The sequence below is a fragment of the Notothenia coriiceps genome, unplaced genomic scaffold (assembly GCF_000735185.1).
Source record: "Notothenia coriiceps isolate Sejong01 unplaced genomic scaffold, NC01 NC01_scaffold00015782, whole genome shotgun sequence".
Classification (NCBI taxonomy): domain Eukaryota; kingdom Metazoa; phylum Chordata; class Actinopteri; order Perciformes; family Nototheniidae; genus Notothenia; species Notothenia coriiceps.
The window spans coordinates 122,598-150,424 of record NW_011348483.1 but is presented as its reverse complement, the minus strand read 5'-3'; the positions used below and the strand labels follow the sequence as shown (position 1 = coordinate 150,424).

Sequence of the window (27,827 nt, the reverse complement as noted above, 5' to 3'; positions counted from 1 at the left end):
AGTCATGATGCAGTGTGACACACACTCTCCCCCTCAACTACTTAGAGGCCATTTGCTCCTTACTCTGGTGTTGATGGTATAATCTAAGGTGTTAATGATGACTTGCATTTGGAAGGAAAGAACAAACAGGTACACAAAGTGTTTCCTCCCCCTAAACACACTCCCAGCAGTAACAAGTACAGAGAGATGGTAAAATGTGAAGAAGACGAGTGTGTTTTACACTTTGAAACTGCATTTGTTTTCATACATTGTTTGTATGTTTTGTTTAAATCCTTGCTGCCATAGTATAACTTCTACCAGTTACTTTGTGATCTCCACACCTTGTGAACTGGACCCGTCACATGGAGAACTTGACATTTTATATTAAAAGAGACCGTTTTTGGCTCTAGAATCTGCTAATGAATAATTAAGCTATTGTTTTGAAAGCAGATAATGCATCTTTAAACTGTTTTGGCCCACTACACTATTAGTAATTAGTGCAATAATTATGGAAACTTCTATAATTATTAGATAATGTGTTTCCATTGTGTAATTTCATTAAAAACAATCTACTCCACAGTGGTAGTCACCAGTTGTGGGTGTTAATGATTGGGTTTTTAATGCGTATGGTGTCTTCACATGCATTAACGCAAACAAAACAAACCGAAGTGAACATATTTCCTCACTCCTTAGTCTCTATATGCATTACATGAATGCACACAATGTTCATACTGCTTATTGCACATATTTCTTGTTTCATATCCTATAATTCATTCAGTGCACTCTATTTCCATGTAAATTACTGCTTTATTGTATTGCTATTTAACTATATTTTATTACGGTGTCCTTAAAGATTTCTTGTTTTATATTTTATGTATGCACCATGACATCAAGTCAAATTCCTCATATGTGTGAACCTACCTGGCAATAAGCCTGTTTCTGTTTCTGATTCTGATAATTGTTACAAAGAAACAGAAGAAGAGGAATTTAAAAAATGCAAATCGCACAAAGGTTTATACAAAACAGTAGAAAGATTTAATGTTCACGACAACATGGAAAGAAAGACATTAAAATTGCTTAAATACCACTTCATGTTGGAATAATACAACATTACATTAACTGTCATAATTAAATATGTGTCACTGGGTATAATAGCATGTATAGATTAAATGGGCATTTACAATACATATTTACAATCTCATGTACAAATAAAAGCTGCTTGCCGCAGGTCTTCAGGTTCAGCTGAGTGTCCTTCAGATTTGCACAGAACAAAAGTTCTTATCTATTGTTTCAAATGCAGCTAGTGTTTGGGGAAAGCCTGTGGCAATATATCCACGTCAGAGTTTTCTTCACAGGACGTGGTACACGGGCCTGGACCCGGGGCTCTCCGGCGTGCAGGGCTGCGAGTCGGAGCTGCCCGGAGAGAAGGTGGAGGAGACGTCTCTCTGCAGGTCTCTCTGCCCGTCTCTCTGCAGGTCTCTCTGCCCGTCTCTCTGCCCGTCTCTCTGCCCGTCTCTCTGCCCGTCTCTCTGCCCGTCTCTCTGCACGTCTCTCTGCATTTCTCTCTGTCCGTCTCTCTGAACGTCTCTCTGCACGTCTCTCTGCGCCACGGGGCCACAGCCGGACCCCACGGAGGACAGGCGGTCCACGATGCTGGAGAGACACGCCAGACTGGAGGCCCCGGCTGATTTATCGCCTAAACTGTCTGTTAAGAGGAAAACAGAGGACACACGTTTTAAAAAACAAACCCAAAACATGTTTTTGATTTATAAGTTCTATCATTTTTTTGTGTATTTTATAGTATACTTAAACCCTGGTGCTTTACGCAAAGTAAAACATGTTTTCTAAATAATCTACCTATCCCCTTCCTTATTTATTTTTATATATTTTAATTGTATTTTCACTCATTTATTTATTTACATTTTCTTTTTATGTTTTCCTTTCTTTGTATGTCTTATACAGCAGAAATTAGAATGAAAAGGAAACATAGACCAAAGTGTGAACATGTATAATGAGGCTGAAACTGAATTGAAAACTAATAAATAAATAAGTAATAATAATAGTAATAATCTAGCATTCAGGAATCAGGTCTTTAAGGCACTATGCTTTCAAGATTTCATGTCGTATTCATTTCAGGAGGCTGTGCGAGTCAAAAGGTCTTACCGTGCTTTGCATACGAATAGCTGTTGCTGTAGTTTGCATTCAGATGCTGCCACAGTGGACTGTTGCTGTCAGCCTGTAAAGAAACGAGGAATATACCCTTGAGTTATTGTTGCAAAAAGAAATTATGCGTTATGTTTTCTTAAATATATATAGGGAGTATATATGGAAAAGAAAGAAGTGCGAAAATCTGCAAAGACAACCAATGCCCTTCACAATATTCTAGACAGGCTAATAAATCCTGAATTCCAAAGTTATGGGCTTCTTTATTTCACTTCCACCTTAAAGCCGAAGTGGCAGTATGACTCCTTCCCCTGAGCAGCTCTGAGCGTGCCGAATCGATTGTATCAGTGGAAGCAACACCAGTTTGTGCAAGATGACACTTTCTCCTAGTAAATCTGCAGAAAATCCTGGCAGCGGTGCAGAACATGCAGTCAGGATGGAATGCAGAAAAGCGCCCAGGTTTTTTCTGCCAGACTTCAGTAAGGTGGATTTAGCTCGGTTTATTAGGGCCATAAAGTGTCCGGTGGTGGGAAAGCCATTACTCCATCCAGCTTGATAAGTTATTTTATATTAACTGATACGCTGTCACCTTCAGACTGTCGGAAAGAACAACTAATTCAACCTGACCTTTAATAACAAGTAGAGATAGCTTGTAAGACTGCAGATTTGTATATTAAATAATTATAGGGGAGTATGACATGCATGAAGAAGCATGGTAATTGAGGTCTTGGGGCAAAACAAGCTTGTTTGATTAATAGGATTCTGAATTGGAAATCCAGGCCTTTTTTGGAAATGAAATACTCTACATGGTAATGAAAAATGGCAACATGGCTTAAACATAAGACTCTTTGGCCATCAATAACAAGCTTTTCAGGTGAAGTTTCTACAAGATAAAGTTCTGTCTTGCATGCAGTTGTGGATATGTATTTCCCTGCCAGACATTGGATTGGTTTCAAAGCCGAGACTCTGCACTTCCAGATGTTTGTAAGAAGAAGCTGAACATGTGGTTCTTACCATGCCGTCAGAGCAGCTGGACAGCGGGCTCCCGGGCTCCGAGCTGCTCCCCCCAGGTAGGCCGTAGTAGTTTTCCACCTGCTCGTGTAGCAGCTCCTGCAGGCTCTCGATGTAGTGGATGGCGTTACGCAGGATCTCCACCTTGGGCAGGCGCTGGCTGGGGTTGGCCGAGGTGCAGCGCCTCAAAGCCTCAAAAGCGTGGTTGACCTTCTTCAGCCGCCGGCGCTCTCGCATGGTGGCCGCTCGTCTGCGGTCCACAAAGTTGGACTTGCGCTTGCAGGCCTTGCAGGCCCACTGCAGGCAGTGTCCCGGCTGGTGAGGGGCCCCGGGGATCCTCACATGCTCATCCTCCTCAGAGCCGTCCAGCTCCATGCCGGGGCCAAACTCCAGGCTGTCTGGAGAGGAAGCTTCGTCGTAGAAGACCTGGGATGGTGAGAAGACGTCCATACTGGCTGAAGAAAGGAGTGTGAGTGGATGGAGATGACCGCAGGAAGGAGGGTAGAGGAGTGGGGTGAGAGAGAGGAGACCTCTGAGTGATATGAGGGGTCTGTTGCCCTGGGCCCCCCTTATATGCCCCCAGGCCACAGCCAAGGGCCCACATTGGCCAGATCTAATTACCATGGCCCAGCCAGAAGGCAGGCTGGGGTTAGCTCAGCTCCCTCCCTGCCCCATCCCCAGCCCACTGCCTGCACCCCCCAGTACCCTGCAGAGTTTCCCACATCTGCACTTAATGGTGTTTTCCTACTCATCACCACTCTCCCCTTCCACCGGCCCAGCAAGGCCACGAAGAACACAATGCTCGGGAATGTTTCAGGAGCTTTAAGCACCACATGGTCTTTAAGTGAAGAGCTTCATTTTTGCTTGATTTATCCATAACCGTCCTCCATGCCTCACATCAAGGCTGACGGTGAAAGTGACACTTAGCTATGAAGACGTACATTTTAAAGAGCGTGTTTTGTTTGGTCAAACTTTGCAGAGAAAGAGGGTGAGCACTTGTAGGAGTATGCAGGGCCAATTTTTACGGTGGAGACAACAGCGTTGCAGATGCAGCCCAGCTGCAAAGGAAGGTGTAACATTTCAAGCCCTGTGAATTCACATTACAGTGGTAAGCCCCCTCTAAACACCCCAGCTCATCACTGGAGGTGCTGTGTGAATGAGGCGATCCCTGTTTGCCAAAGCTCATTAAAAACAGTAATTACACAATCGACACCACTGCCCAATTCCCTGCACCATTTCGCCTCAGAGGACCAAATTTCAGCCATTAAAAGTTATTGACACAATTCAGGGGCTTCAGTTCGGAACAACAGATGGCCATTATGGTGCAATAGTTTTATTCAAGTAAGGGACAGAGGGTTTAATAAGAAATAAGGAATGGAATGTTTTTTATAGTGCAGACATTTCAGCCTGACGGTAATTTGTTCCCTTTTTGACAGAATTTAAATAACCATGATTGGATATTTAACATGTCTGCAGTGCAATTGAAAGCTTTTTGGGATGTTTTAGGCTTTTATTAAAGGTACTTTTCTTCACATGTGTAAAAAGATGTTTAAAATATTGGTAATTTAAACCCATAGAAGAGTACCGTATATTTAGAACGTTATGTGTAAATGCTAATTTACACTTAAACGTGAGATTCATAAGCTTTCACAGCTCTGAAACAGATGACATAAAAGAAGCTGGTTTTCATTTTGAGAGCAGTAAAGAGTTAAACCTCTCATATCAGTTGAGATTCCGACTCACTCACTATTGACATGTGATTCTATTAAATAATGACTCTGGAGTGAAGTTAAATGAAATCTCTATTTTCAGAACGACTGTCTCAGAGAACAGATTGTCAGACTGAAGGTTTTTTTTTTCTTTTTGCAGATCGACCCTGACGAGCAGACTGCTTTAGGTAATGATGTTGCTGACAGCTTACAAGATTACAATGTGGATATTTCTCACAATGTGTCAAAACGTTTGGCGAGCCCCCTTCTCTGGGAACTGCGCGCACCTAAGAAAACACCAGTACCTGCTGCTGCCTCTGAATTGCCGTCGGAGTTTGGATTAGCCACAGCTGAAGAAGACATCGGCGTGTAGCTGCTGAGAAGATCAAAGCCCCTGAGGCTGAGAACAACGTGGACGAGGAGAAAACCCGCTATCAGACGATAGATAATTGAGGCTGTGGTTAGATTGGCGCAGCACATGGCAGTTATTGGCGCAGTGATCGCCGGTGCTGGGATCTGTGCGCACTGCTGGTCTCTTGGGAACTATCGGAGGTTGCTTTTTTGTTGTTGTCAGGGGTCAGAGACAGAGTTAAGTGAAGGGCAGGAGGTGATCCTTTATGTCTATTCCCCTCACGTCTGAAACCCTTATTTCTTCTAAACGGCCTCATGCTTTGACGTAATATGCTGTTTGTTTGGTGCAACAGTAGCCCCCTGAAAGAAAGGCAATTTATTACTTGGATTCCTGCAAAAATAAATCCTCCAGTGACATTAAAGCCCACATTGAATTGTTTACTTTAACAGCCAAAATACTGCTGCTGAAATTAGTTTTAAAATGTTGTCTGCATGGTAAAACTAATATATTTACTCTGAGTCCAAGGAAAATCAGTTATGTTAATAAATGTTTCATGAAAAATTAAAAAAACACTTGTCGTAGCTCAGTGGTTGTTAATGCTATTTCCCCACCCATAAAAAGTCAATTTTCCGTTCCCCACAATAATAAGTGAAATAAAATACTTTTTTGAGTGGCAACAGCATTTGTTTGGCAGAGAGCAGAAAGCGTGCTGCCAGCTCTGCTGCAGGGAATCCTTTCTTGCAGGATATTCAAGGAAAAGCCTGGATAAATCAGAGTTTTCAGCCTCAAGGCTTATCCCCCTGTCCTATTACTGCTCGCCTTTCATCAGCTTTGACTTTTAAAACACAGCCTTCACAGCCAAATGACAATTATATGGTGTCATCAGTACAGTAACACCGAAATGCCTGTAAAGTTAGACGAGAGAACGTTGGAATTCGGAGAGGGAGACGGAGTGGAGTCTGAGGGAGCAAACATAAGGATATGAGGGTTCAAAACATATTTTCAATAGCATAAAAAGCTTGTTTGTGTCCAATAAGTCAACAAAGTAGTGTACTTGGCAGTAAAAAGTACACACACTGAACCAAACACTTCTTATTGTTGATGTTAGGTCTACAGTCGAGGTCAACTGTATAAACGGATATTGAATTAGCAGATACCTATGGAGCAGTAAAATGCAGTGCAGTAATACTGCTATCAGATTGAGTGAGTGGGCAGGAGCCCATTAAAATCACATTACTATTTAGGGGTATTATGTGTCGCTCTATAGGATGTTTGGTAAAAGATATGAGTAGTAGTGTTGAAAAGAGACATAAGGAATAATGTATGTTTTTCAGCTTTTAATGAGCTCTGTAGAATAAGCATTTATATTATTTACTTGAAAAAGGTACCAACACGAATAAGAAAAATGGAAAAGTAGATAATAATTGGGCACAATGGCCCTAAATTGTTATTTTATTTTCTGATAATTTTTTGTGATTCTTGGATAAGAGAAGTGTATAACTCTCGAAAAGGAAAACAAAACAAACATAAGGTACATGAAAAAAAATAAATAGGAAAAACTTTTAAAATGGAACGTATACATTTTCAAATTATAAAATAAATGTGTCGAAACACATCTCGTGTCTCAAGAAACATGGAAGTGTCACAGTGTATTTTAGACATTTCCCAGCTGTGCGTTCTGTGCAGCATGTTGGCATCCTTAACCAGTCAATCAACACTTTTAAAAACACAGAAAAGGGGATGACCTTCACATTTAAGTATGGTTTGAACTCTCCCCCCGTTCTTTGAAATAGCCTTCATTTCCCCTTGTTGGATTTTACATTGAAGTCTGATAAACACGACACATGTGTGACACTTTACATGGACACGTGTGTTTGCAGGCCTGAGAGATGAGGCAGCGTCCCAAAGGTCAACCGGGGCTTTGTGTCGTCCACAGAGATCTGAGGGAGACCAGCACACCCCGACATCATCAACAAACGCCCGCCTCTCATGTCAATACACGACAAACAAGACTCAATGGATTCCCATGCCGTTAGCTTTGTGTCACGCAATTTAATAGCTCGCATGTAAACGCTTTGCCATGTGATGACGAAGCAAGTGATGATGAATTAAGACCCAAAGGCTCAAATAACTTCTTTATCCCAGCAGGCTTTGCATTGAGCCTGCTGCCCAGATTTCCATGTACCAACATTTGATAGCAGAGCAGAGACACGCTGTGTTTGGAGGGGACTCAAGTTACTGTTGTGGGATCAGTGCTGCCGGAGGCCAGTCTGAACAAAGAGAGCCAGCCCGGCAGCAAAATATTGCAGGGTAGTTTAAGCAGATTTTATGGACTTTTAATAGCCGTGAATGCTGGGGGAACTGGAAGACCTTGAACTGGTAATGGGCTTTTCTTTCTCTTTTGGTGTAAAACAGAGATACAGTGAGGGGTAGAGTGTCCTATTATTCGTTAAAAAGGGGTTTCAACACCATTTTTGCCAAGGGAAAAACTTTAAACGTGATTATCGTCATTATGATTGTGATTTTGGACATTTCAATGGTTAAAAGCATAAGGAATTATTCCCCCAAAATGTATAACTCCCCCATGTTACCACACATTTGGGAAAAAAACTACTTTTGAACAAAGAAATCTTAAAATTAAAAGGATATGGCTCCCATTTACTTGAATGTATCAAGACTATTCTCCTACTTTGAGTTCTTTCTTCACCATTGTGGCATTTCTGCTCTCAAAGAATGAGATACAGTTGTTTAAAGTATTGCAAAACGTTTAATTTATTGTATTGGTCAGTTATGTACAAATATTTAAATAGAATAGCTTTCGTACAAGAGTATCTGCTTCTGAATATAAAATAAATAAATCTAAACATCACATTATAATAAAATATGTACACATTTGTTGCTCCTTATGTACAAATGAGGACTACACAACAAACAGAATGGCTAAATATAGTAGAAATAATTTAGGGATAAATAATGGAAACCCAAAATGTGGTGTCTAGTCGAGGTCTTTGCTGATGTGTCAGTTTTCTGAGACGTTCTCGCTGAAGTTGACTTTGTCTCCGTTGGTGATGCTGTTCACAATGGAGGACAGACGCAGGAGGCTGGAGGAGGCAGAAGACTCGCTGGATCCTGAAAATAAAAAGGACATTGACTTACACTGCTTTAATTTATTTATTAACAGTTTATTTTAAGTGAAAATGATATGTACCTTCTCTCTGGTTTATCATTGGGACAGTGGAATGATCGGCAGAGGTCGGCCACGAATCTGAGGACTTTTTCCAGTGACCATCATGGTTTTCCATCTGCAAAATCACACATCACATGTTATTCATGCAGGTTTTTGATAGGGTTATATTATTAATAATAATAATAATGATAATAATAATAATAATACATTACATTTATATAGCGCTTTTCCTATATTAAACATCATACTTCAAATAAGTAGTAAGTACATAAGTATTTCCTCAAATAGGCATTTGCCTGACTGAAAAACACCCCAGAAACTGGCCTTATATTTTATTACAGTCAAAAAACAAGATTAAAAAAAAAGAAAAATGAGAAAGAAATGAATATCATTGGAGGATCATAGGGAAAATCTTACCAGAAAAAGAAATGAAGTGGCCAAATGTAACACCAGGGACCTCCTTACTTAATATAATATACATGGATAAGAATATGGTCACTCAGATATTAACATGCAGTAAACGCATCATCATGTCATTGAGGAATATTATAGGGCTGTTACAGATACAATAAGCACATCATTAAGTTTTCATTTAAAAGTCATCTGAAAACGACAAGCTCACTCATAGGAATACCATGGTAATACTGTGAGGATTTCAGAGTGAACTCTTACACTGTGTTCTTTGAAGTTGTGGGATGATCCGTTTTGGGGTTTCTCCTGCTCGTCCAGGGTCTGCAGCAGGTCCTGTAGCCTCTCGATGTAGCTTATGGCGCTGCGTAAAATCTCCACCTTGGGTAGCCTCTGGTTGGGGTTTGGCACGGTCTTCCTCTTCAGCACGTCAAAGGCCTCGTTGATCTTCTTCAGCCTCCTCCTCTCCCTCAGAGTGGCGGCCTTGCGTCGGTCGGGCGGCGCGGACTTCCTCTTGCAGACCTTGCAGGCCCACATGAGGCACTGACCGTCGCAGTGCTCCCGGAGACCCGGGGGCGCGAGGACGTGCTCTTCCTCGCTGCTCTCTCCCCCGGTCTCGGACGGAACATTATCCTGGCCCGGGGACAGCGGGCTGTCATTGCCGTTGTAAAGTGGAGAAACCCCGGATATGTCCAGGTGCTGTAGTGGTCCATGATCTCCTTCTTCCAAGTAGCGCAAATCATTGAAAAGATAAGGGTTGGTCTCAAAAAGGTCCATCATATTGTTGCTGCCCTCTCTCTGTTTTGACAGTGGGACTCTGGCATTTAAACAGAGCAGCCGGGACACAAGTCACCAGGCTTATATATAGAATGTGAAACTCTACCCAACACTTTGGCTGTCACACTGCATCAAGCAGTTTTTTTTTTTCAATGGCTCTTTACAACCAAGTGACTTTGTGCAGGAAATGCATACATTAAGGCCGCCAGGAGCTATTGAAATATCACCTCATGTTTCATGACAGGTGCTTCAAATATCTAGATCCAGACAAAATGGCTGCAGAGATATTTCCCTGCGCTGTCACTGAGAAAACGAAAGACATATTGCTATTGTTCCACAGATAAGGAATATGCTAATAGCCATGTGGTAATTGGTGCCACTTTCAACTAGAAAACACTGTAAGAGGTTTGAACTAAATGGATTTATAAATGCCTTTCTAAGATCAGACACTTGAAAGAACACGTTTTTTTTACATGATGTCTTTTACATCCTCCAGCACAACTTCTTAATCTCCTATATGCTAAATATAAAAGTGGGATTTATAAAAACAAGTGCAGCTTTTAGCAGACTGACTAAATAGAAAGAACTTACAACTGCCAATAAGTTCTAAATAAATTCACTTGCAGATGCCTTGAGGCTCATTTCCAGAATTTCTGTTGATTAAGAGCTAAATTAATCAACTTATGCTGCAGGAGGAGGATGTGCACCAGCCAAATGTATTAACCACCTGTCAGCCTGTGTTTTAGCCTCTTTAGTCCAATGTTTTGGTTTAACGGTTATGATTCAGAGCAACTAATCTTATCAGCCGGCAGACCTTGAAAACCAGGCCGTACATGTTCCTGCTCAGCACCAAATGACATACAGATAAAGATAACTGGATGTGTCAAGAATCAACTCCTCTCCTATTAAATCGCTTCCCAACACAACTATTGGAGGCCATTAAAAAATAATTTGGGTGATGGGTCCAAAACTAACTTCATCTGGGATAAAATAATTGTTATTTAGAATGCAATTTCAGTGTATGGAACTGTATTTTTTAGAACACAAGCCTGAATTACAAAGGTAATAACATATCAGTGTTGTGATCATTCCCACTGCCACAAAAGGCCCCAAAGAAATCTCATAAAAGTGACACCTAACATTTCATCGCAAAGCCCAACATCTTAATTAAGGTAAAAGTCATGCCTTCTGCGAGTAACACATCATTTACAAACAGAAGCCGTAAAAACCTATACACTTTTCAGTCGTTCTGTGCCTGTTTTAGCCGGTGGGAATGGTATGTCCGATAGTAACGTGTAGAAAACTCAAATATAAATAGATTGGAATGTGCAGTGTCAAAACAGCTTTGCGAAGCACATGCATAAGATGTTATAAATAGAAACGTGGCTCATTCATCTCAGATTGATAAAAGAGATACAAGTCTAAGAGGAGGTGATATATAGCCTGGGGCATTTTTGCCTCAACCTGAAAGATCTACAATTGGAAACTTCACAGGAGGGAATGTGAGAGATTCCTATTTTTGTGTGACTGCAGTTCTACTGGGGTTTTACTTTTACCCCGTCCCTTCCCCCCTCCTCACCCCCGGCTTCTGTTACATTGTTGTGGAGTCACAAGGGTTTTTCATCCTCTGACAGCTTGTCTGAAATACTATAACCAGTCAACATGGTATCTCCAAGTCGTACTATTAATATCAGCCTACTGCTTGTGCTTTCCATTAACAGGTATCATATGAATCATAATTACAATATGCAATGGTGTCATAAAGGCTGCGATGCCCTAATCACTAACAGTTATATAATTAGTCCTATAGCTTTACAGCTTGATCTGACAAAATTGCGAATTAAACAATTTCTTAAGTCATTTTGCGTGTTACACTTTTGGTTTCATGTTTTATTTGAAACAACAGAAACAGAACTCTTAGAGCAAGTGCTGAAGAAGTGTGTTAACGTATATAGTGCAACGTTTGTGTCTCGTGCAAAGGCAAAAGTCCGGTTGTTATTTATGTCTTCTAATTGACTTAAATAAAAACGTACAAACACATAAATTAAAAAAAAACACAAATAATCCTTGTTTCTATAGCGTCATTATCAAGCTAGGAAAGAGGCTAACAAAGACATAAGGATTTTAGGGTTCTTTACAACATCTGAGTCACGTCATTTCTAAATATTCTGATTCTTTTATGGGTTATTTTTTATTTGTGGTTATGATCAGCTACACTAGCGCAAACAACGTCCATACTCTTAATTTCTTTCCCTCTGGCTAACAGTTAACTTCCAACCAGCATGAACACACCTCAGTTATATTGATCTGTTTCAAAGTGTGAAGTGTGGCAATCAGAGGTGTTCGTAATATGTCTAACGATTGCAGCATCCCATTCAGATGAAGCCATGTGAGAGCATGCTGACTGGCTGCTATGGCATAGAGACACTTCGATTGAGCAGAGCGCTAATTAGCCTCATTAGCTGCACCTGGTCACAATGCTTGCTGTATTTCCATCACTGAGGTTCTTTTCAACCAAACTGATTGCTAAATATATATTTCCACAATCATTTTTGACTTGTCATTTCAGGGGCCAACATGCACAGAAATTAAGATTTCAAAACTACTGAGTTGTAGTTTAAAATCCTTATGAATATAATAGTGAACATTCACTGTTGTTTGTGTTATGCTCTCCTAGAATATCTGCTTTCAGCAAAGCATCAGTAACCATTTTATGGTTATGTTTTGGTCTAAAAGCGTAGCAAAGTGTGAGCTGTCGTACACGAGCACTGGTAAATCCTGCATTTTATATCCCCCAGTCCACTAGGTGCATACATATTGTCATTGATTACTCCTGTGTGTTTCCTGCTGAGTCAAACACAAGCCCATAGTAATTCTGTCTCGGAATTTCTGTTCATGACATTTATGTTTTTTCAGTGTTCAGAGCTGCAAAATTGTAGCTTTCACACACTGCTTGGTTGATTTGTGTAAGCTGATTTCAAAAGACCAGCAGATGACCTCACATGAAAATGTCAGATAATGTTAACATTTTAACTCTGATTACAATAAATAAATATGCTGGTATTCCTTCTGAATATCAATCAGAACACAGACACCTTGTAAAAATGCAGGATTTACTTTTTTTAAATGTTCAAGATATGTGTATTCATCAAATACTGAGAGAATCTCTGAAGGGTTTTTTTGTTTTTTCACAGAAGGGAAGTATCTTCTCTATGGGAAACCATGTGTGCAAAAAAAAAGCTTTTATTATTGGCTTGCTGTTTCTGAGCTTGCCATGCAGCTGAAATAATCAGCCTATGTACGATAGAGAAGAGTGAGTGTGTGTGTAAGTGTGTGTATAAATGAGGACCATTAAGTTCTCTCGTGTGGGAGATGTTGGAAATTCAATGCGTTCTGTCAGGTAAAATTGATTTTGCCTCACATAAAAAAAAAATCAAATACAAAATTATTGCTGCATTCCCTGTCACTTTCTTCTTTTCATGCCAACCATTTGTCATGGTGCAAATAAAAAATGACAACCAATGATAAATGAACAATCCTCCAAGATGACTTCTAAATACAATTTATGTCAACATTATGCCTGACTTAATACTATAATCACTGAGTTGAAATGAAGAGCATTTCTCTGAGATGATTGGAGTTCTGTCCCTGCTGTGCCCTGGTCGTGTATTCTCTCCCCGGGGCTACTGTGCATCCTGAACCGGACCATAAATTCCCGTCAGTGTCAGGGGTTGATGCTTCAGCTGTCAGGAAGAATCATGGTATAGCCTGGGTAGAAACTCAAACTGCATGATCTGGCCTCTCAGGCGAGGAGGCGGAGTCGGCATGGACTTCACGAAGTGTAAATCTGTCGAGAATCCGAAGAGTCGGAGTAAACAGCTCTGCAGTCTTAACCCTGCATCTGAATACTGAAAGCATTTGGATAAATCCGAGTGTAGTTTACATAGTGATCTTAATTTAAAAATCAGTATGACATATCACTTTAAATTGTGTGGCCGTGTTAAATGAGAAGAGAGCACAACTTACCAAGTCCATGCCAAACAGAAAAGCAATGGGATTTTTTTCCAATTGGACTTCGGAATATAGCAGAAAATAAGCTATGTGGCAAACGCACAGATGGATAATCTCTATATATTAACAACACTTTATGATTTTTGAAGTGTAAATGGAATGACGTAAAAATCTAATATGATGCTAAAAAGGAACAACATCCTGTTTCGCATGGCAATGTGTCGTCTACGCCAGGGGTTCCCAAAGTGGGGGTCGCGAGATGATTACAATTCTTTTTTTTAAATGTTTTAAAAAATAATTAGGCCTGCATGCTCACCACTCCAACAGTTTATAACAGCCTAATAATGACAGCTTAACCTTCTCTATATCGCCTCGTTCACACAATAAATCAACAATACAAATACAACTACAGATTATATAAGCATTTAGTTCAAATGCAATTTAAAATGCTCACAGGTTTTACACCTCTTATGAAATGTAGACTACATTTATTACGGAGTTTATGTCCGAGCCAACAGACTCACAGATCGTTGGCTACTGAGAGAAATGACTTCCGGCAATGCTTCATCGGATGCATATATTAGATAATAATCTCTATCTGACTCCTAAAACATCTAAATCTACTTTCAGCATGGATAAATGTTCATAAAATACATCCATTGTTTGTTCTATATGCTTCTTGAAATCCTTAAAAAACACAGTTTTTCTAGAACAGACTACAAATCGCCAGAAAATGATACAAACAAGTGGCAACATGTGTGACGAAGGTATTGCGCTGGGCTATATCATGCAATCGAAAGAAACGTAAAGCTGGCTCCANTTGCCACTTTGATTTGTAATCTATTCTAGAAAAATTATGTGTTTTTTAGGATTTCAAGAAGCATATAGAACAAACAATGGATGTATTTTATGAACATTTATCCATGCTGGAAGCAGATTTAGATGTGTTAGGAGTGAGATAGAGATTATTATCTAATATATGCATCTGATGAAGCATTGCATGAAGTCTCTTGATGATCAGAGGCTGTTGNATGTAAGACATTTTCACGCTTTGTTCTGCGACATAAAATACGTGAAATGCCCCACCCGTGAAAGTTTGAAGCTTCTGTGTCATTAAAACGGTGATTGCTTAGCAATCACCGTTTTAATGACACAGAAGCTTCAAACTTTCACGGGTGGGGCATTTCACGTATTTTATGTCGCAGAACAAAGCGTGAAAATGTCTTACATTTGCGTTAACCACAGGTCTTATTTCAGGTGTCGAACCAAAAACCTGAAATGCTGACTCATTTGCTGGTTTTAGGACTCATTCCTGCACCACTCCATAATCAGTTAGGAAATTCAGGTTCTGCTCAGATTATTCTCCTACATCTTCCTGTGTCTCTCCATCCAGCCACATGAAATTCATGAGGAAGAAAACATATATTCTCTTTCTGTACTTTGGCACTTTGACTGCAATATTCTTACAGTTATCCCAGCAGGGACAGTCTGCATTTCTTTCTGAGGCACTCAAGAGATTCAACAGATTTTTCGAATGTGAATTATTGATCAGGTGCGGAGGGGGGAGGGATGAAGAGATAATGACATACAACAGCGTGCTGCAGATGTATTCTCACTATATTGATATTATCCTTTTAAAATAAAAGAAGGGAATAAAACAAATTCATGCAGCATTTTTGGAAGTGTGTCTAAGGCCAAAAAGATGTTCAATAACACTAACTAACAAAGTATTTTAGGAATATGTTAAAGAATAATTACTACTTTTACTACTACTTATACCACAAATGCTAACAATAATAATGTTGGTGAGATTTTATTGGAATTGCCATGTGAATGAGTCAAGCTCACAAGACAAAGATCTACAAAAATATAGATATCAAGGAAATGTGCAGTACTCATTTCCCCCTAACTTGTGAAATATATAAAAAAATGAAAGAATGTATCATATTGGTTAATTTTTCACATTGACCAAATAATAATATTTATAATAATATCAGTCAGAAGCTTAACTCAAACTACCCCAAGGAATGTAATTATAAACTGGACCTATTGATGTACTGTTCTTTATCCATTACCACTTAACTTAAATGCTGACTATATTTTTGCTCTCTCCTCTGCTCATCTTAAATTACCATAGTTAAAATAAATCCCACCATAAAAGCACCATGCCTGCAGTATCGGGTTCTCTTACAGTTCATAACAGAGCTTATCCATGTGAGTTTCTCCAGCAAATGTTAGAAGAGGGATCCAGTTAGGACCAGTGCTGACATGGGGGTCACAAACAGAACTGATAATGAACACAAAACCTCCTCTCCAAACCCCCTCCCCCACCTTCCGAGCTTAACCGGACCTCCTGCCTCATTGGGCGGTTTTAGAGGAAACTCTGATCACCATGACGGACACACCGTATATAACCTAGCTCCACACCTGGGATATGAGTTAGCCAATAAGGGGTTAAGTACCCTGGTCATGGGCCCGATGACAATGCCCCACCTGAGATCACGACCCCTTTGACCTTCAGGGCCTCCAGTCCACCGACTGAGAGAGGAGCTTAGTAAATGTGTGGAAAAGTGCTCATATCTCAATAAAGTTATGGATTTTGAGAATTGATGTTGGGACTTTGCAATTACAAATGTTGCGTCAGATTTTCATCAGATTGATCCAAGAGAGAAAAACAAAAGATGGATCATTTCTGCAGTCTCTTTTATTTAGTTTAAAGTAATAGACACGAACTGTAGAAATCATCCAAACAAAGGTATATTTTATCATACACATTTTTGCATATTGGGCGTTGTTGGCTCAAAACATGTTTTATGGTCAACTCAGGCAGTGTGTGATCAAACATCTGCAGGTATGTTTGAAGGTAGCTGGTCTCCAAAATGTGTCATCATAAAACAGAAGTGTTAATGACATTTTGAGGGGGACGTCCTTTCTACGGGATTATGTTTTTCTCCAACGTAGCACACATTTGTAAACACAGGAATTTAACCAAGGAAACGTGTTCCGTGTAAAAAAACAAAAGTCATTGTCTGCTTATTCAATCAGGTCCGTAACTTATATACAGTATATCCAATCAAGCATACTAAATATATCCAAACATTATGATATTTTAGTTTTGTTGCAACTTTTCTCCCAAAACATAACTGCTATGCCGTTTAGTTGGTTGTAAATGGGAGAGGAGCAATTCAAAGCTGATAATACAAAAATAAATGTATCTACTCTCAGCCGTGTACCATGGAAGGCCACAAACAAAGACGACAACAGGTGGTTACAATGAGCCGACATTCCCCCTCTCTAGTTACTCTGCTCATTAGCCAGTTTCAAGACGAGCCAGAAATAACTTCAGTTGTCATCCCAGTGCACACAATTATTAGCAGAGGTAATCTCCTTCAGCAAGAACAGTCCCTTCCTGGGTGTATGTCCACAAAAGAGACGTACAACTTCTATTTCAGAACACACTCAATATTACCATTTTTAAAAACCGACCTCTTTCTCTTTTTCAAACGTTTGCCTTAAATTATTACGAGAAAACTGAATAGAGAGTCACAAAGGAAACCGGCCATTTCCATAACATTACTACATTGGAGAGTAATGAGTTGTAATGAGTACAGTTTGCCTTTTGGCTGAGAAGTCAAATGTATTTTAAAGCTGCAAACAACTTTGCAGGAGTTTGGAGTAGGCTGGTTGTCAGAGTGCCATGCACAGTATTGGATTTTTTAAGAATGTAAATCCCGCTAATTGCAGAAGACCATACTCCAAGAAAACATTGACTTTTGCATGGTTTTAAGTGCCACACACTATGTTTACAACAAATGTAAAAAAGTTGAGTTGCTATTGTGTTGTTTTCATGAAGCAGAAGTGAAAAAACTCCACACACAAATGTATGGGTCTATAAATCCTTGTTGGCTTTGTGCACAGGCCTGGAAGAGTGCCAGTTGAGGCTCAAGTCTTGCAAAAACAAGGCTCCGCTCCTTAGGCCAGCCGAGCTCTGAGACAGGCAGGAGCAGCCAGTATCACTACCACCAGCATGATAGTATCTCCAACTGAAAACACAGCTTATCTTTTTTGGCCTGGCTCCCTCAAACTCACAGGCTAGACTCAACGGTGGTCAAACAAATCGGGGAGAAGCTGTCTCTGGAGCTAAGCTAACAGACGGCTCCTCTCACTCGTGCCCTTAGCTGCGGGTTAGACGTGGGTCTTGGGTTTCAAAGGCGAAATGGGAGGCAACGCTGATGGCATCTGCCTTCTCTCTGGTGGACGACGCAGGGATTCAGTTCAAAGGCCGAGCGGCTGAAGTACATCAATTAGCGAGGGAAAGAGCTCGCTGACTTGCCCGTTTGCCAGCTAACTCTCTATGACCTCAGAGCATTACATTATGAGGCACTAAGAGTGTTGCACACTGGTTAGACAATGTCAATACCCCCCTTGCAAATGGACTGGTATTGATGGATTGGCTTAAAGGGTTGTTCGTGCAAATGGATGCAAAGAAAAATAACGTGCCGCTGTATTGAAAATAAGAAACACAAGCAAGCCTATAGGGAGGGCAGATTTTACCAGCTGTTCACATGCCTTTTTTGCCATTGTTTCAACAGGTTTCCATTGCAACACACACTAAGAGAAGGCCCTCTGCAGCTTATCACCCGACAGCCCATGGTGATTTAGTTCAGAGTGATCTGAAGGTCCCTCCTGATTGATTCTGTCCTCATTCAGGAGAGTGATGGATTAGACTCTGGTGTTGTATCCCTATCAGCCTGCCAGACAGAGCCACCGATGGGGACTTAGAGAGGGCGCTGGCCTTGACCCAGCCGAAGACGATAGGAGACCCCTCGTCTGGCCGATGAGGTGAAGCGTTGACCCCGTTGCCCTCTGTCTGGCCCTCTGTGTACCACTTCAACTCGTGTTCACGGTACTTTGGGACAAGTGGCAACCGTCCCAGGTTAGGCATTATGTGAGCCATTTCTCAAAATGTTACTTTCACTGCACAAAGAGCGTGCAAATTGAATCCAAATCAGAAGAGTTGGTTTTATTCCCAAGTTCGTTTTTCTTGCTTTCCTCTGCAGCGTTGCTTTGATTTTGCAGCCTGTAAACGATACGGTGGAACTATCATTAATATCACACTGCCTCTGGGATGTAGCCAGCGATAACACAGAATGATTCCAATCATCAGTAAGTATGACTGTAGCCATGGCAACACCGGTGACAATGATCCACCAATATTAGTTTTTCCTGAAGTGTCTGAGCCCAGAACAAAGCGGGTTTTGTTACAACGAAAATGACACTCTTCAGTAATAACAAAATACTTTTTTGGGGGGTGGGGGCATAAAGGGCCTGGCTCCAAGAGAAACTAATAGGATATTGATGAATGTCATTGTTGACGAGTGAGGAGAAGGGCACCACGCTTGTTTAATTGGTTATATGCGGTCTATCATTAAAACAACAGATAGAGAGGGCACTGGAGCTTAGGCTGGATGAAATAATATGATATCAGAGCCCGGGTGGGGAAAGATCACAGCCATGTCGGACACTGCCATTATGAAAGCCTTTGTTACCTAAAACTCATAGATTTTCCCGTTGATTCACAAAGTTATTTAATATGAAGATTCCTTAAAAAAACGAAATACTACCGACATGGGCTTTGGTCGACAATTTCAGTTTCTATTTATGTCTATAAGCCTTCTTTAGCCTTTTAGAAAGTGCGAAGAAGATAATTATATTAATAACCAATATAGATGAGAATTACTCGAACTGCTTTTTCATACTGCTAATAGTTTTACTTATTTCTTATTTGTGCCTTCTTTATTCTGTGATACATATGCGTTATTGATACAATGCACCATGTAAGGCAACTGCAATTTAGTTTTTCTTGTATATTGACAATCCAGTTATTTGACTCCAATTGAAGGGGACCCACCAATGTAAACCCCTTTAGGACATCAATAATGCATCTTCCTTATATTGAGTGTGATCTCCTTTTGAGTCCACTTCCTTCAGATCTTCTAAAGTGTCTTTATTTTTGATATTCTGCAATAGATCTTTCCTAGTTTCATCTTATTAATGAACTGAATAAGCATCTTTCATTTTTGGTGGGTCAGGAACTTCTTCCATAGATTAGATGCGTGCCCTTTTAACGTGAGATTAAACTGAATTGTTTTGTTTGGGGAATCAGTGATGAATAATGGCTCTGACCAGGATTTTTATAATCAGATAAAGCCGTTGACTTCTCTCTCTACAATATTTATGATTGTCTGACGTGGCTGAAAGCAATAAACGAAATGTGATTTACACTTGATCCCTATAATGTTGACAACTGGGTTGAAGGATTTGTCCATCCAAACGTGTGTGTGGCCCACAAAATGTAAGAGAATCCTGAGATTCCCAATTTTGACACCAACATGAATTATTTTCAACAGGTTGCTCTCCACACCCAAGACCCTCCGGATTAGCATTACTGTCTAAACACAGGAGAGGGTAATTGAGTATTGATGATTGTGTGTGTGACTCCATGCCAGTTAAATGTGGCTGTGTGTGTTTGCATCTTCCCTGCAGCAGGCATGGTTAGCAAGTTACTCTGTGTGATGTTGTTGGTACTCTGCATCTCCACGTGCAACTATAACAAAACAACAAAGAACAAGCAAATGCATGTCTACACACACATGCAGACATAGAAACACAAGTCTTACTGCGGCGCTGAAGGTCTTCACCACCTGTTTGATACAATAAAAAATCTAGTGTTACTGTTGTGGAAGTTATTGGAGATAGAGTTTCATTGTGTGTGGAAAAGTAGTGCAGGTGCATGCAGGGAAATGGTCCCGACGGGTGTAATATTATTGATAGGGAAGCGTCAGTCTGCACTTTACAGCTATTTCATTTCATTGTCTTGTGGTGGGAGATAGTCAAGAAGCCATTTATTGAGTTTTACTATAAAAAATATGTATTATAAAGAGTTATAAATCAGTGCAATGAATTGCCCATCCAAAATAAAGGTCAGGAAAAGCCTGCCAGCTTTGCTCAAAGATAGAAAATCAATTTCTGTGAGAGGAGAGTATCTTTTTACAGAGAAAGTCCCTGGCTGAGGTTTAAGGGGATGGTAACCCTTAATGACTTAATCCAAGTTCAGTCTCAGTGGTTTTAGCTCTTTGTGTGTGTATGTGTGTGTGAGTGTAATCCTCTCTGTGAGATAGGAGCCCAGAGCTGACCTCACTGTTTTGTTTCACAGGGTCTCCAGGGGCCCAGGGAGGTTCTAGGGCCGGTTCTTAGAGCAGAGCGCTCTAAAACACGGACATGCAGGACGGGGTCCGCGGGGACTGCCGGCCCCGGCTCCTGTTACCGCCGGGTTAGTCACGCTCTGCGAGATTTATGTGTGGAACAGTAGTGAGGGTTTGGGTTGCACGATACCAAAGTGTCGCAATATTAATCCCCCGCAGTATTGAACTTGTAATGCCAAAATAAGAAACATTGTTCATATATCTATTGTATTAGTATTCCAATCTAAAAGTCAGTGTCAGCCGAATGCCAATATATAAGTGCGTTAAATCCAGAAAGTGCTATCTGTGTTGAATTTATTTTTACAGGATCACTTAATTCCCATTTGGCCCGTACATTAATTCCAAAGAAACTATTTCTGCTGTCAGATATACAAAGTTATACAAGCAAAAATCTGGGTAGAATTATACCGCGCCACTTTAACAGCATTTTAGCTTATTCCCCCAAATGGCTTTTGGGTGAGCAAAATAAAAGGTTGAATTATTGTTCTTCTGTAGATTGCAGGAGTGCAAGCAGCATTCAAAACATCAAGGAAGCATTTACTTAGCAAAAGAGGACTCTTAATCAATATATCATTATTCTGTTTATATTATTGATTGGTAATTTACGTTTTTTTCCATGTAATCTTCGATAGATTGTCCTTTTAGAATACATAAAATCCTATATAGACATAATGTTTTGTTTGTAAAAATCCTAATCTACAAAGTAATTTATGAATACTTCCTGAAACAAGTTGAGAAAACCAACTTTGTCCTCTCAATGTAGAGCTAGGGAGTTTTTCTCTAAAGTTGGCCTGAAATTTGATTATACGGTTCAATGTTACATAAGAACTACCTTCTACAAGCTTCTTCTCTACATAACGCCACCATTATCGGTTTGTTATGATATTAGCAGCGTCCTCTTGATGCTAAATTTGGTAAATAACTGGCAGTACCTGATTGTGAAATATTGATTGTATACCCCCTGGAGTGTTTGCTAAGCATTGGCTCTAATAAACCTTAAAATAAAGCAGAGGACAGAATCAACATGTTCTCAAAACATCATAAGTTCCTTCGTTAAATCTTGCCTCAACACAAACTCCTGACTGTCTTCAATCAGAATAGATTTTTTCTAAAATGTCCTCTGTTTTCACCAAGCAGTGATTCAGATGTTTTAACGCAGGTGACAACAACAACCCACCAACAAAAACTGACAACGTATCTTCATGTGGAGACCACACAGCTAGATAACTGAGATGTGTGGTGGTCGTTTTTAAAGCAAGCACTCGTCCTGCCTGACATTTGGACAGGCCGCTGGTTAATGTGTTGTTTCACACTGTGTAGCGTTGATAGGGTGGGCTCGTGGTGTGGGTGTAGCCAAGAGGGACCACCTCTCTGGTGACTGACCCTGGGTGCTCGGGGCAGGGGGACAGGTGGAGAGGGACCCCCCATACTTAAATATGGACCTCCAGTAGAGAACACTTAGTCCTGTCTCCCCAGGTGGATCATCACATTGGGTTTTATTGATGTGGATCTAGTGGCAATCCATGGTTTTTTTTCTGGCCTAAACATTTGACTTATTTTTCTAAAAACCTATTGGAAGCGGTATTTTCTAAAGTGTTGGCTAAACAAAAGCTGTGTTATTACAACTCATTCTCAGGAGGTTTTAGCATCCCTGTGCTACATTGTAGAGACATAAGGGCTGCACACACGCCCCTGCATGGACCACAAACAGGCAGCATAAACAATGCAGAGTCTGCCTTGTGTTTTATCTCCTTGCCACCCACAGTTTACGCCAGCGGGGAGCTGAAACCTTGCGCTGCCGAGGGTTCATCTATAAGCCCCCCAGCTAATAACCATACCGGAGCCCATCACAGAGCATGGCTCCAGCCCATTAGAACTAAACCACCCTCTGGCTCCCACTCAAATTATCAAAACACAAACTGAAACTTTAAACTGCTATTAGACATTATTTCAGTTTCCCACCAGTCCAGTTCCGCTGCTGGCTGAAAATCAAGCCAGCTTTGTCTGTGTGTTTCGCCTCTTTGGAGAATTTCAGACTGTTTTTAAGGGAGCAGCACTGATGTTTGAGACCCTCATGCTCATTTGGACATTCTTTGTGAGTGAGGAGTTCCTTTGGGGCCAATGTTTGAGTTTGAGTCATGTTTCTCAAATGGAAAGGAAAAAGTCAGGATGATGAACAATAGGAGGGGATGGAGTCATCTTGGACCAGAGATTCCCCTGTTTTCCCCCTTAGACACACCACTGTCCACGAGTGACCTGTTTGACCCATCTCTTGACAAAAGGAATGCACATCTTTACTCCCTGCAACAGAGGCCTATTAGCACCCTGAATTCAACATTTTAATTAATCCTGTGAAACAGATTCTTAAGCAGTGACTCACTGATTCCAGCGCTTTCTTCAAGGCTCCTCCCACTCTCTAAGTGTTTGATCAAGGCAGATGAAAGGCGACGTCACTGGTTGTTGGTTGTGTTTGTCGGACATGTTTCCCCTGATTGCCTCTCCCCGTGTGGTCTCTGCTGGCCTACTTTCAAAATGGCTCAACACTGCAGCTGAGACTGTACTTGCCAGAATACTGATCTTACAGAGCACCACAACATGAATGCAAATTATTCCCCCAACACTACTTAACGAACAAATTGTGAACTGACAAATGCAGCTTGTAAGTTGTACTTAGATAACCCTACTACAGCATGAATGGTTTTATCGTCTAATGGATGTAATTTACTGTTTCAACATTTCAAGTTAAGGAAATATTTTTCTCATCAGCAAAAATTCCTCCCATTGGAAATGGTAGGTATACAGAGGAAGAATGACTGGCATGGTGGGTAAAAAGGGAGGAGATTTTGGCAACCTGGGTAAACACAAGAGGGTCATTTGGGGTTCAAACCCAGGAAAACTTTGGTAAGATCTTCTTCTGTTTTTCTACTACCTCTTTCTGTTATTCTGTCTCTTCTTCTATTTGTCAAACAACTCTGAAATGACTGGTCCCCACAAGGGTCACAGCTTTCCCTTTCACTCTCATGGCTTCCGTCTTTCCTTCACAAATAAAATGAAAGGCAGTGATATAGTTCTCTGCAGAGTAGTATCATGAGGGTATCTGCATATTATAGGGGTGTACTTGCAGGCGTTATTGAAACCATTGTGCCAAAGGAGATATATAGGCGGAGACAGTCCTGGGCAGATTTGTGGAATTTCAAAACCCATCTCTCTCTGCAATGAGTAGGAAAATGATTTGCACCCATTCGGCCCCAGCTTTATATCACCGAGAAGAAGTCTCTACTTCACTGTCCCCCCGGAGTTAAAGTTACATGATGAATGACAGGGCAATCAGATCGACTTTCCAATGCAGCGAGACACTGCTGCCCTTCAGACAACGCTGGAGGAAGAATCTTTTCACAGCCAGGCCAAGAGGACATAAAGATAAAGACAAGCGGATATGGAGTGTAAACCTTAACAACAGATAACGACTGATACAATACATTTCTTTAAGTGATTGGACTGTATCTCTTCAGAATAAATGGATCTTCAAACCTCATTATCCTGAGAAGAAAATGTGCTAGTAGGAGGGGTACAGGGGGTGGGTTGGGGTGACGGGGTTAGAGGGGATCGGGATGTCACTTCTCCTTCATTGAGCACTTGATGGATGCTCTGTAACCAATGGAGATAGAGTGCCCCTATAGCCAGAGAGAGCACACAATCTTCTCAGCAGATTAACTTCCATTGATTTATAGAGATTTACCTAAAGGAAAGAAAACAGCTGGCAAAAGGACAAATACCACAACTGGCAAGGGATAAATTCAACAGTGGAAAGCCAGCTCATTTGTTAACATGACTCTAATACAAAGTCAAGCAGATAGAGAACAGACCTACTGAGCAAGCAGTTCAGAACATAAAAAAAATGAGACTGTGACAACGTTTTTTATGAAATTCACTTAAAAAGGTGGTGTCAGCAATTCTAATTCAATACACTTTGTTGAAATTAAGCCAATTATGTCGTCAGCTATCTGTAGTATCCAGTTCATATACAGCCGTGTCACATAGTTAACAAACAGACTGGCTAGGACCAAATGTAAAACACTTTTCCAGATAAAAAACAACAAGAGGGTGCTCAAGGCCATTGATGACTGATGAGTACAAAAAAAAGGCCCAGGGTTAGTATGTTTAAGTCTTGTTCAAATACCAACAATCGTTATACAGAAAATATCATGCAGAACAAGCAAAGCAATGCAAAATTGATAAATTAGGATCTTATGAAGTTGAACACAGTGATTGTATAGTTATAGCGACCACAACAAGGCACAGCAGGTTTGTAAGCTTTGGATCACTTAACATGCAACAATGTTAGACATTAGTCCATTGTGTTTATACTCAGCATTTAAATACAGCAGTTTCGAAGGTGATAATCTTTTAGCCTTTCCAAAAACCAATAGACAAGAGAAAACGTGTAAGGAATGCATTAGGCAGTGTCTTTAGCTGCTCTACAATTGTTAGCATGCCTGGCTAACTAGCTTACCTATTAGCTTAGATGCAAGTGTTACCATCAAGGCCCAGGTACACATAACCTAATACGTAACATTCCTTTTTTTGGTTCAAAGATTATATTTAATTAAAACATGAAAAAAAGCCTGTTTTACAAGTCGTACTGAAAATGTGTCCTGGGTGCTATCAGAATTAAAGCATTAGCATACAAGTTCAGATGTTTATGGGACTTGAAAAAACCCATATATTTAGTAAACTATGACTTTATCTTAGATAGGGTCAGTGGTAACCATTAAATCCTACCTGAAAACAGCATTTCACGAAGAGTGGTGCAGGAGACTGAGGACAACAGGAACTTTCAATACATCTGTTTAGTTTCCAGTTTGGTGAAGGCAAGGCAAAACAGAAATGTACACATAGAAGGTTCAAACAAGAGCGGAATAGGAAACTAGGACCTAAATACACCTAATCTAATGAAGGGATGAGGGACAGGTGAAACTAATAAGGCAGGCAATCAAAACTGGAAGGAAACACACAGAGACAGGAAGTATAACCAGCCATGACAAGGTGAGAACTCTTTCAAAAATAAAACAGGCCAATTAAAACTAAACCTAGGATCATGAAACAGTTTTGAGCTAATGCAGCCAATAAATTGTACAAGGTGGTGTAGTGACTTTCATCACATTCGGATAATCCAACCACTGGTGATTAAACGCTTGAATAGATGATACAAATGTTTTAGTTTGTATAGCAGGCCCCTTCTGACCCACATTTATGAGGCTGATAATTCCTGATAATGGCGATTTAATAAGCTATTTAAATGTAGTTGCTGTACCACACTTCACAGCAGGAGCCCCAGAGGCTCTCGATATAGTGACACCTCTAGTAATGGCCATGCTGCTTGTGCTTACTGATTTCACAATTGTATTCAGGCTGCTAATAAACCAGATAGGGATAGAGATATATGGGAAGGGTGAATAATGCAAACTTAAACAAGGATGATGATAGCTATTGAGGTCAAAACCTTTATGGGATTTATTTGTGCAGAGAACGGAAAACTACAGCTAGTCTTTGTTCAGCCAAAAGCTCTTTCCTTTCTTTCTCCCATGTTTCTACTAGGCTACTTCCCCTCCACTATTAACACCCCTCCATTAAAGTGAAATATCAGATGTGGCCTAACATGAACATTGACAGAGCTCCCATGACATCAGCTCTCTGGTTTAGCCAAAGAAGTTTAGATCTTTGGCACATCATCTCACAAGTGTCTTATTTTTGTGGGTTTATAGTGTGAAAGTATACAATAGTAACTCTGTGGTCCTCTTCCTGAAGCTAATAGCTTTTAAGTGTAGCCTACTTGTAGTGCCTTGGACATTAAAGTTGGAGTACATTTTATTTTATATACATTTTGACGGAGGGGTGTACTCCTACTTTTAAAACTGCATCCATTACAGACTAAACTGGCTGCCAGCTCTCCATAAACATCAGGAATTGGCAGTGTGAAGCTTTTTGCAGTAAATAATTTTTCAGCAAAGTAAAGAAAAATCAACTGCCTTTTGTGTGCTTAAATCTCTTTTTTGTTTTTCTTTCGCTTTTCTCTTTTTGTTTGTCTAATAGACTCAAAGCCATTGTAAATTAAGATTGGCCTCATAATTATCTTTAAATTCAGTTTGATTCAATTTATTGTTACTTCCCTCTTCTCTGTTTGTCCGCCGTCCAGACAAGTCAGGGCAAGTCCAGTCATGTTGTGACACTTCAGGGACTTGCCTTGAATCATATTACCTCGCTACACACATCATGTATGACGTTTTTAAATAAGTCCTAGACATGTTACATGCGATAGTCTTCATGTTACAGTATGTTGCATGTTTAAAAATAGTTGTGTTATTTAATCACATGGAGTTAAGTTGCATCAAAGCATTTGAATCGAGCTATTTCTAAAAGCATTTCCTATTTTCTTTATAGTGCACTGATTTTCCTGTACCTAATGTATTTATCATTTATTTACGTGTTTTTATAATTGTATGTTTAATTATTATAATATTTATAATTTTTATATATTATGTTTTATATTTACTTTTTTAACCTTTATTCTTTACCATAATGTAAAATAAAGCATCTTATCCTATCTTTATTTGAGTCAAAAATTCAATATAATCTTTTACATTAATTAGCTGCAAGAACTCAATTACCACAGTAAATGGCCAAAATGCTGATGATCCAAAAGTAACCATATTTCAATGTAATGTTCACTTAAACAGTAAACTACAGTATGTGTTATTTCAGACACAGGCTTTCAAGTTGCGCTCTATAATATCTTTCTACACATCATCAAAAACGAACACCTTATTTTAAAGTAGAGAAATCTGTCACTCTAAAAGGAAATACTGCAAAAAATGGTCTTCAAGTTTTAAGATAGCAGCTAACCCATTGGGGAAAGCTGGAGACACACTTGCATGCCTGTCCGCCCTGAAGTTATAGCCTTTATT

At 40.1% G+C, this 27,827-nt stretch overlaps 2 protein-coding genes across 2 annotated transcripts; both read right to left on the bottom strand.

The window, feature by feature from the left end:
- Positions 1 to 1,067: 1,067 nt before the first annotated feature.
- Positions 1,068 to 25,739, bottom strand: myf5 (myogenic factor 5). The gene is made up of 5 exons (XM_010775479.1): positions 25,645 to 25,739; positions 3,157 to 3,608; positions 2,143 to 2,215; positions 1,575 to 1,684; positions 1,068 to 1,424 (listed from the first exon to the last, which is right to left on the bottom strand). Exons 1-5 carry the CDS (start codon positions 25,655 to 25,657, stop codon positions 1,329 to 1,331), a joined length of 744 nt encoding a protein of 247 aa, XP_010773781.1. The 5' UTR covers positions 25,658 to 25,739; the 3' UTR covers positions 1,068 to 1,328.
- On the bottom strand, positions 7,875 to 9,602 carry myf6 (myogenic factor 6). The gene is made up of 3 exons (XM_010775477.1): positions 9,074 to 9,602; positions 8,423 to 8,516; positions 7,875 to 8,343 (listed from the first exon to the last, which is right to left on the bottom strand). The coding sequence occupies exons 1-3, from the start codon at positions 9,587 to 9,589 to the stop codon at positions 8,234 to 8,236; spliced, it is 720 nt and encodes a 239-aa protein (XP_010773779.1). The 5' UTR covers positions 9,590 to 9,602; the 3' UTR covers positions 7,875 to 8,233.
- Positions 25,740 to 27,827: the final 2,088 nt, after the last annotated feature.

Bases quoted from the DNA above. Each gene is read 5' to 3' on its own strand.
- myf6 (XM_010775477.1), bottom strand. From the start codon at position 9,589: ATGATGGACCTTTTTGAGACCAACCCTTATCTTTTCAATGATTTGCGC. The intron at 8,517-9,073 runs GTAAGAGTTCAC...GTGATTTTGCAG, and splicing joins ACAACTTCAAAGAACACAGT to ATGGAAAACCATGATGGTCA. The intron at 8,344-8,422 runs GTACATATCATT...TTTTATTTTCAG, and splicing joins AATGATAAACCAGAGAGAAG to GATCCAGCGAGTCTTCTGCC.
- myf5 (XM_010775479.1), bottom strand. The intron at 2,216-3,156 runs GTAAGAACCACA...GTTTCTTTACAG, and splicing joins CCAGCTGCTCTGACGGCATG to GCTGACAGCAACAGTCCACT. The intron at 1,425-1,574 runs GTGCAGAGAGAC...AGAGACCTGCAG, and splicing joins GCCCCGTGGCGCAGAGAGAC to AGAGACGTCTCCTCCACCTT.